The sequence below is a fragment of the Galeopterus variegatus genome, unplaced genomic scaffold, assembly GCF_000696425.1.
Source record: "Galeopterus variegatus unplaced genomic scaffold, G_variegatus-3.0.2 Scaffold5789, whole genome shotgun sequence".
NCBI lineage: Eukaryota > Metazoa > Chordata > Mammalia > Dermoptera > Cynocephalidae > Galeopterus > Galeopterus variegatus.
Window position 1 is genome coordinate 35149 of NW_007731900.1, and position 10837 is coordinate 45985.

At 37.4% G+C, this 10837-nt stretch overlaps 1 protein-coding gene across 1 annotated transcript in view; it reads left to right on the top strand.

The window, feature by feature from the left end:
* Positions 1-4355: 4355 nt before the first annotated feature.
* The window catches only part of LOC103605409 (chromosome unknown open reading frame, human C11orf80), a 45624-nt gene continuing 39142 nt past the window's right edge, over positions 4356-10837 (top strand). Inside the window, exon 1 of the mRNA XM_008589993.1 lies at positions 4356-4463. Within this exon, the coding sequence (XP_008588215.1) occupies positions 4452-4463 (12 nt within the window). The 5' untranslated portion in view covers positions 4356-4451. The remainder of the gene's footprint in view (positions 4464-10837) is intronic.

Here is a 10837-nt window from a genome sequence, read left to right on the forward strand (position 1 = left end):
CGGGAACCAGTCTGTATATGGGATCCGAACCCTCGGGCGGGAGCGCCGCCACACTTCCCAAGCGGCGCACTATCCAGTGCGCCACCGGGCCGGCCCAACTTAGTTACTTTCTATAAAGCTACAGTAATCAGGGTAGTGTTCTATTGGCATAAAGGCAGACAAATAGAACAATGGGAAAGAATTGAGTCCAGATGTAGGACTGTACTTATATAGTCAATTCATTTTTTATAAAGGCACCAAAGCAGACCAAGAGGAAACAAAGACTTTTTTTTTTTTTAAAGATGACCGGTAAGGGGATCTCAACCCTTGGCTTGGTGTTGTCAGCACCACGCTCAGCCAGTGAGCCAACCGGCCATCACTATAAAGGATCCAAACCCATGGCCTTGGTGTTATCATCACCGCACCCTCCCGATTGAGCCATGGGCTGGCCCAAGACTTTTCAACAAATGTGGAACAAACACATATCCATAAGGAAAAAAAGGAACTGACATCTACCACAGACCATACACAAAAATTAGAGATGGAAGATAGATGTAAACATAAAAGCTAAAACTTTGAAGCTTCTAGAAGGAAACAAAGGAGAATGTTTTTATAGCAGGATGTGGAGCTTAGCAACGATCTTAGGGCATAGAAAGCAGTAACCATAAAAGAAACAAAATTGATGAACTTCATCAAAAAAAGAGTTCACACCAAATGTTAGCAAGTTCTGATGTAGAGCAATCAGAACTCTGATATATTGCTGGTGGGAATGTAAAATAGTACAACCATTGTTTGACAGTTTCTTATTAAGTAAAACGTATACTTATGTCATGACACATCAATTCTTTTTGTAGGTATTTACTGAACAGAAATGAAAACATATGTCCAGAACAAGATTTATAAAAAAGTCCTCATAGCAGATTTATTCAAAATAGCCAAAAACTTGAAACAATCCAAATGTCTAGTAGGAGGATAGAGAAATAAATTGGGTATATTCATACAATGGAATGCTTCTCAGCAATAAAAAGGAATGAATTACTGATATATGCAACAACATGGATGAATCTTAAAGACGTTAAGCTGAGTAAAAAAATTTGCTGGACACAAAAATGTGGAGGATACTAACATTAATAAGGCACACTTATTTCACAGGGCCTAACTTATAGCTTAGTAGGACCAGAGTCCTTAGATTTTAGAAGGGCCAAAGTCCTTAGCACAGGTTGTAGCTTAGTGGGGCCACAGCCCTATAGTTTTAGTGGGGCCAAAGCCCTGTAGTTTAAGGAATAGCCTAACTTTTTAGTATTGCACATAGTAATGCTAAACTTGGGAAAAACAGAAAACTTTCCCAGGACTAAAGTCTCTGTTGTAGATAAAAGAAATTATAACACAGCAAAAATGCCTGCTCTAAGGGCAGTCATCCTTGGTGCAGCTAAACCTAATGATGGGAAAGTATGTGCACTAAAGGCTTCAAGGTTGATGGTTGGGGGATGTTCCTCATCTCATCTTCAGCTGTTTCTTTAAGTTTCTTGGGGAACTGAGTGTTGCCATGACGATTATCTCATTGTTTTTTTTGTACCCACCTGTGTTCCTTTTCTGTAACTTTCTTGCCTGGACAATAAAAACTGAGAGAAAACCTGATTAGGGGTTATTCCTAGGAATCCTTCTCTCTTGAGGGAATTGCTCCTGGGATTAACCCCTTTTGGGCCTCCCACTGCTCTGGAGAAATGGGCTTTGAGTAATCCTTTGCATCTCCATCACCCTGGGAGAGGTGATACAAAAGAATATACTGTATATTATTTCATTTATATAAAGTTCAAGAACAGTAAAACTAATCTAGTGAAAAAAAAGTTTTAACTGACTGGTTCTGGAGGGTGTTGATTGGGAAGGAGCAATTAGGAATTTTCTGAGATGATGGAAATGTTCTATTATCTTTTGTGTGTGTGTGGAGTTTTTTTGGTGGCTGGCCAGCATAGGGATATAAGGATTGAACCCTGGACCTTGGTATTATCAGCATCACGCTCTAACCAACTGAGCTAATCAGCCAGCCCAGAAATGCTCTATATCTTAATGGGGCATGAGTTACACGGATACATGTGTTTCTCAAAACTCTTCAAACTGTGCACTTAAGATTTGTTCATTATATTGTCTGTAAAGCTTACCTACATAAAAGAACTGTAATCAAATATTGAAATCTAGTTAGTAGGTTTGCTTTTTACAGATGTATGGTTTAACAATTCTGAATCTACTTTCTGTGTATTCTAGCTTGAGTAAATATATTGAGGATCACTGTTGGATAAGGAAGTTACGTGTATGAAAGGGGGAAGACCCTGTGGAGCTGGAACTCATGGTTCCAATTAGTGTGTGTGTGTGTGTGTGTGTGTGTGTGTGTGTTTGTGTGTGTGTGTGTGTGTTTGTGTGTGTGTGTGTGTGATAGGTACAGAAAAATAGAGATGGGTGTGTGTGTGTGTGTGTGTGTGTGTGTGTGTGTTTGTGTGTGTGTGTGTGTGATAGGTACAGAAAAATAGAGATGGTGTGTGTGTGTGATAGGTACAGAAAAATAGAGATGTGTGTGTATCCTAGCTTTGTCTATTGTGAGAGTCAAGAAACAATGGTATCCCAATAACAGTGCACTTACTTAGCTCTCAAATCTTGATTTCTAGACATCTTTATCCACTAAAAATAACTAGAACTCAGTATTGTGCATCTTTAGTCCTTGTTTGTCATTGTGGATTCTCTCTTTCACTCTCTTGTTCTTTTTGAAGCTAGGGGAAGAAGAATACCTCTCCATTTCTGGTCTATAAAGATTTCTCTTTTTTCATTTTTCCACCATGACTGTTTTTATTAAGACTTAAAAATATTTGATCTATTATTTTATATGTTTGAATGGGAAGATGAGATTTTAACATATGCTCAATTTATCTTGAAACAGAAGGTTTTTATTTAATTTTACTATTTTGCCTTCATATATTTAACTCTAGTCAGTCCCTCTGTTTTTTGTTTGTTCGTTTGTTTGTTTTTGGTGTGTGGTATGAGATAATGAAATTGATTTTCCCCCAAATAACCACACAATTTACTTTAAATTATTATTAAGGTTTTTGAAAAATTCAAAGGTATTTACAGGCCTTTTTCTCATGGATCCATGTTTCCTCCATTTCTGTACTGTCTTACTAGTTCAAAGAGATGGAGGATTCAAGAACAATTTTTCCTTATTTCACAGAAAGGTAATTGAATCACAGAAAAGGGGGTTGCCTTAGTTCAGAAAGTCCATCAGTGGTAAAAGTGAAGACTGACACAAGGAATCCTGGTTTGGTGCCAAGTTCATTAAACTTCAGTGTAGCATAATATGGCTGACATATTATCTGGCCGAGACTTTTCAACTGAATTAGATTTGAAAAACAAACTAATGGCAAGAAAAATATTACTCATTAAGACTGATAGCTAGAATTTGATTTGGGGAATGTCCATACTTTTTTGAGATGGTTAAAGCATTATTAGGAATGTAGTATGAATGCCTTAGGAGAAACTTGTGCTATTATTTTAAGATATATTTATTATCATTATTAGATTTTTAAAGTTAAATTCTTGTATAATATCAACATCATCAATCTCATTTAAAGGTAAAACTTGCAGACACAGAGATATCTTTATTTATATTTAGTTCTTGATTATTATACTAATTTAGAGGGAAAATAAGGAATGGCGTTTTATAAAATGGGAGAGTTGTTTTTTTTCCTCTGCAATATGAGTGCTAGGGTATGGAGAAGAAAGATGGTGCATACTTTAATGTTCTCTTGGTTGTTGACGATCCAGGACTCGCTGATGCTTTGTAAAAAGATAATTCTGAGTCAACACGTATAAATACACCACGTGCTTAATTCACAAATTAAATTGCCAAGAGTCTGATTTTCTTTGTTAAAGACTACTCATTAAGGAACATACTATATTAGGCATATGCCTGGGAGGGTCATTCTTGAATTTTTCTGCTTTCAGCTCTGAATTAGTTCACTTATTAGATTTGTATTTATTAAATAATGAATTGATTTATTTTAAAACTACAAGCAAGTTAGAACTATCAGTTCTACAGATTTCTGACATTGGACATGACCTTGTGGAAATTAACTGAAAATGAAAATTGATTTAGCAAATGTGAAAATTTAAGAACATGAGATTAAATGTCTTAACCCCACAAAGTAATTCTAAATGTTCAAGCGATTTGCTGATGCATAGCCATTTCTAGTCATATTTTAAATTTTGCAGATAATCTTTTCATCAGGGAAAAGCCTTCGTGGCTGATCAATTTAATAAACAATTCCAGAAACTCTGGTGCTTCTCTAAACTGCTTGTTCTACTTTGTTGCTATTTCTTCTCACACAGAAATACAGTCTATACTGTCCGGATTCTCTGCAAAGCTGACTTGGACTTCAGTGGAAGGCAGCTATTCTCAGGACGTATCAGGGGTAACACCCTTCCAGATGACTTTTGAGGCAGGTTTTGTTGTGGTTCTATACATTCCTGATAATTTGATTCTTATTTTTCTACAAATCTAATAACAGGACAGCAAAGCCTAAGTCCTTCACAATTTTAAGTTGTAGTGAAACAAGGCATTGGTTCCCAAGCTTGTCTGTGCAGACATTAGATCACTTAGGGGCTTCCAAAATACTGATGTCTGTGTCTCACTCCAAGCTTATGATTTAATTGGTCTGGGGTGTTGTATTAGTCTGCTTGGGCTGCCATAGAAAAATACCACAGACTAGGCGGCTTAAACAACAGATGTTTATTTTCTCATAGTTCTCATAGTCCAAGATCAAGGTGCCTGCCATCAAGGTTGGATTCTGGTGAGGACTCTTCCTGGCTTGTGGACCACTACCTTGTCACAGTGTCCTTACATAGCCTCTCCTCTGTGTGTGCATGGAGAGAGAGAAACTTCTTGTGTTTCTTCTTATATAAGGACACCAGTCCTATCAGATTAAGGCCCCACTTTTATGATCTCATTTAACCTTAATTACCTCCTTAAGGCCCTACTTCCAAATGCAGTCACATTGGGGGTTAGAGCTTCAATTTATGAATTTTGAGGGATACAGTTTAGTCCATAACAGGTGCAGCCTAGACTTTGCATTATTTTTAAAATCCCAGGTGATTTCTAATGTGCACATAAGTTTGAGAACCACTGAAATAAGCCCTTATTTGAATTTGAATTTCCTAATAAAGAAAATTAAAAATCAATTCCTAGTGCACATCCTATTTGGATACATTTTTATTAGATTGGTTTAGAGATCTCTTTATTGATTTATTTGTAGTCCAGATTTATGAGAGTGACAATTGAGTTCTCCATTCCCTTTAATAATTCTCTGATCCCCTATCTTTCCTTCCTTGGAGTTGATGGAGACATAAGAATTAGAGTGCTTTAGGGGCTGGCCCGTTGGCGCACTGCTATAGTGCGCCGCTTGGGAAGCGTGGCGCTCCCGCCGAAGGTTCGGATCCTATATACAGACCGGTTCCCGCTCACTGGCTGAGCGAGGCGCGGGAGCAACACCGAGGGTTGCGATCCCGTTGCCGGTCCCGGTCCGGTACGGGGGCGACACTGAGGGTTGCGATCCGTTGCCGGACACGGAAAAAGACAAAAAAAAAAAAAAAGAATTAGAGTGCTTTAAACATTCTCCCTAGGAAGCACTTGGGAAGCCTTTCTGCATATTTGAATAATTATAAGCTCCTTCTGAAAGTAATGGGCACAGAATGAAGACAACAGATATCCCTGGCTGTGCCTTATCTTCTTTAGAAAAATTAAGGGTAAACAATCTGGAGCAATTAATGGTTAGTCAGCTCTGAAACTATTAATGTCAAGTAGCAATAAAAAGGTGATTCCAGTGAACCAAGGAAAATAATTCTAGGAAATGAGGTCATGTGTTTTATCCAGTTTGAACAAGCAATGATAATTTGTATACCTAACATTTATATATATTATCAAAGTCTCCTGACAACTCTATGAAGTGGAAAGGACAAGGATTATCAGCCTATTTTACAGATAAGAAAACTGAGATTCAGAGGATTTGACTGACTTTCCAAATGTCCTATGAAAGTTAAGTTACAGAATTAGAACTTGAACCAAAGTCTGGCTCATATAGATCAGTGCTGTTTTAATATTTATTCATTCACTCAGAAATCTGTGTGTGTTCAAGTCAGTCTCTCTGAGCTATATATTGTAGCTACAGAGTCCCAAGACATGTTACTTGATCCAAAGGAACTGGGAATGTAAAGAGAAAGATTGATAAATAAACAAATACTTACAATACAGTGTGATATATATCATGATAGAGGTAAGCACTGGATGCTGTGGTAGCATACAGGAAGGGCACCTAACCCGGTGGGAAGGGGTCAAGGTCTAGAGGTCTTGATGAGACTGAAAAACAGACTTACTGGGTATAAATGGTTCAGACATTTGAAAGAATAGGAAGTTGTTATCAGAGTGATAAAGTTTATCTCTCTTTTTTTTTCCTTATTGCAAAAGCAGTGTTTCCCTCAGAAAAATAAAAGTGTGTACTATATGACCAAAGTGAACATTTAGAGCACACATAATTTGGCCTATGAAGGAAGCCACTATTAACACCTTCGTGTACACCTTTTCACATAAGATTGGGATATTCCAGTTTAAGGTTTCCAGAGTGGAACAGTTTCAAGCTATGGCCATAGAAATAGGTGGCTGGAAATGTGGAGGTCAAGGTCATTTTTGTTGAAGAGGTTAGGGAACTATGCAACTAAGTTGTTGCTTAGGCTGGTCATCTACTTGGATGTGGAAGTCAGCCAAGAGGACGGCAGGACTTGAAGTACATGGGAAAACTATGGACGGCAGGACTTGAAGTACACGGGAAAACTATGAGCTCAGCGGGCAGGAGTCAGCTGGTGATGGAGATGGGGAGAGGTGAAAGAGAAGTACAGCCACACAGCATTAGCCTCAAGGGAACAAGGACTTCCTCAAAGCATTTCTTCCATTACATCTCATTGTTCTCTAGCACTGTGCAGCTATTTAAAAGATATTTGAATGAGGAGAATAAGAAGAGAAAAAGGGGAGGCTGCAAAAGATTTCATCATATGTAGCTCAGTTGGATAAAGGGTCAAGTAGCAAAGTTCACAACAAAAACTATTTAATGAAGACATCCATGAAAAAGCACTCACCGATTTGGGCAAATGAGGGAAGCTAATCCCAAGAAAGACTGAGGAAAGCCTGGTTCACAACAAAAACTATTTAATGAAGACATCCATGAAAAAGCTATAATAAAGCACTCACCGATTTGGGCAAATGAGGGAAGCTAATCCCAAGAAAGACTGAGGAAAGCCTTATTTAGGAGTAATGCTGTGTTTTGTGTTTTTGCCCAGAGTGAGTCCTGCATCTTGGGGTTTATTAGTCTGGGTAAGACGTCCCTCCAAAAGCAGTCTGATTTTACAAGATCTTCTTGACAGATTTATCCAGTTTTATATTTGTTTTTGTAATGGTACTGAGTGATAAAATGGATAGAGAGATACATATATACATACAAACATATACAAAGGTACTTCGGAAAGTTCATAGAAAAATTTGCATTATCCTTTAATTCTATTTTTCCATGAACTTTTGAAGGGTACTTTTCCATGAACTTTTGAAGGTACCCTTTGAAAAGGACATACACAGTTTACAACTAATTAATCACAACCAATTACAGATTGTTCCTTCTTCACTCCCACTGCTTCACTTGTTTTGTTTTTGGGTTTTTTTGGCAGCTGGCCAGGGTGGGGATCTGAACCCTTGACCTTGGTGTTATAACATTGTGCTCTAACCAACTGAACTAACTGGCCAGTTCCCCACCCTGCCTTACATGACTTGCTAAACAAAAAATTGTATATGCACAAACATATCTATTATATATTTATACCTCTGTTATGTACGTACATATGTATGTATCTAGCTGAGGGTAGGGAGACAGAGAGAGAGAGACAGGGGAATAAGACTTTCTTCTAGAAAGTGATATAGAGCCCATGACTACATAAGTTTATGTTTGAAAATATACTTCTATATTCTATAATTTAATTAGACTTACATTTAAAGGTGAATACTAAAACTGTATGATTAAATAGTGGTTTCTGCTGCCCAGGGCTGGCAGCATCTGTTTTTTCATAACAGCACTTAAGATCACTGGTTCTATAGCTGTATCAGGCTTGGATACTGTGTTTCTTTTTTTTTTTTAAAGATGACCAGTAAGGGGATCTTAACCCTTGACTTGGTGTTGTCAGCACCACACTCTCCCAAGTGAGCTAACTGGCCATCCCTATATAGGGATCCACACCCGTGGCCTTGGCGTCATCAGCACCACACTCTCCCAAGTGAGCCATGGGCCGGGCCTGGGTACTGTGTTTCTAACATCCAACTGTAAAAGACCTTGTAGCATATCTCTCCTATCCTCCCCTCCCCTCTTTTATCTCCCCCTCCCCAGTGAGTAGATCTTAAAAGGGACTGTTTGCTTTGTGTTAACTATCCTCTGCTGACCTGACATTAGGTCACTTTATCCTCTTGGTCTGGGTTGGGTGCCAGTCCTTCCTATGTGTTCCTTTAAACCTCATATATGTAAATTATAAAACTTTTCACATTGACATATAAATTATTATAAACAAATAATAAAATGCCTTTCTCTTCTACTTAACTGTGAACTCTTCTAAGTCACAGATTGTCTTATTTATTTTGCAGGCCCAGATACATAAGAAGCTACATTAGTGTTTTAGTAGTGAATAAATGCATATATTGAGTAGTCATACATAAGCATTTCCTTGTCAGGCTCCATAGAAAATAATGATGGTTGATATATTACCCCATTTAGATAGCTATACACATAGAAAACACACATTCTTGAAGAGGCAACATTGGATAGTGGAATGTAGACTTTGCAGTTAGATCTAAGTTTGAATCCCAGTGCTGCCACTTAACTAGCTATGTGTGACCTTGGACAAATTAATTAGCTTATTGGGTTTCATTATTTTCTTTTATAAAATGGGGGTATTTCCTGCTTGCATATAAACCACTTGGCAAGTAGCAGGTGTTCAGTAAATGTTAGCTATCATCATTATTAATTATAGCCCCTCTCTGGTAGCTGCTCAAGGAACTTTCACTTATTTGGTTGCCTTACTGTTAGATATAATTAGTCCTTTCTGTGATACACCCTATAATCACCAAGGTTACAGAGATTCGAAACTATTCTAAGAAGTTGTTTTGGAAGTGTTAAGTACAGAAAATGCTTTAAGAGATCATTGCTTGTCTACTGGCTATACATTTTATACTAAAAATTTTTAAATGAAGGATGTGGCTACGATATTTATAATGACTGCAGTTACTACTTAATTACCACTATTTATATGCATGAATAATCCTAGACTTGTTTCTAGAATTTTCTAATAATCCCCCATCCATTTTCCTAACAATTTTTTGAATATTTTTTCTAATTTTTTAAATAATCCCCACCTATAGCACAATTCTTGACCTCTTTTCCAGTGTGCTTATAAAAATATTATAATAGCTTATTCTTCTTTATTAGATATTTGCATGTTTCTTTATTGTGTTATGAGATTTTGAGATCTGAGACCATTTTTTTAAACATGTATCTAGTACATGGCTCTGTATTCTCTGAGCCACCAATAAGAACCTATCTACTGATTTCTGACTGTACTACTTTCATTTTCCTAGACTTCTCTATTTTCTAGGAGACTGTTTCTAACTTTGATTTTAGGGACACTGCATTTAAATATAGTGAGTCAACATAGGAAAGTGGTTAATACTAAAGATTTGGAGCCAAATCGACCTGGCTAACCTTGGGCAAGTTGGGAGACTCTTTTTTTCTTTTTCTTCACCTGAGACTCCTTTTTTTCTTTTTTTAATAAAATGTGGGTTATATGAGTATGTACATAGTAGGGTTTTTGTAAAGGTTAAATGAAGTAATAAAAGCAAGATACTTTAGTGGCCGGCCCGCGGCTCACTTGGGAGAGTGTGGTGCTGATAACACCAAGGCCACGGGTTCAGATCTCTATATAGGGATGGCCGGTCGGCTCACTTGGGAGAGTGTGGTGCTGACAACACCAAGTCAAGGGTTAAGATCCCCTTTACCAGTCATCTTTAAAAAGAAAAAAAAAATGTAAGATGCTTTAGCACCATTCCTGGAATGGAGAAAGCCCTAATTAAATGGTAAATCTTATATTTGTAGGGAGGTGTCATAGTATATTGGAAAGACCATGGACAATTATACTAAAAAGACATAGGGTCTTTTAAAGACATAAAAAGACATAGGGTCTTAAAGACATAGGGTCAAATTCTGGCTCCACCACTAAACAGCTGAGTGGACTTAGGCAAGTTGCTGAACTTCTCTGAGGCTTTTTAAAAAAAATCTGCAAAGAGGGGATAGTAATATGTACCTTTTAGGGTTGTTGTGAGGTAATATATATATAGCACCTGCACAGTGCTTGTCACATAGGGTATCTATTATTTTTACCATGTATAATAAATACTTTCAGATATAAGGATCCTTAAAACAATTCTGTGAGGTAGACAGGTTAGGTTTAATCCCTGTTTTGCAGATCGGGAAAGGAGGTTTAGAGCAGCAAAGTGATCTTTTTTTTCATGGTTACTTAAGTAATTTTTACAGAACAAAGTAGAACACAGGTCTTCTGACTTTTGTGCTTTTTACTCTACGGTTTTTCCTTACAAATAAATGCTTGGATGAATAGATTGATATCAAAACTAGGTTCCTTTTAGTGTCTGCTCTTTTTTTTTTTTTTTTTTTTTTTTTTTCCGTGTCCGGCAATGGATGGATGGCAACCCTCAGTGTTGCCCCCATACCGGACCGGG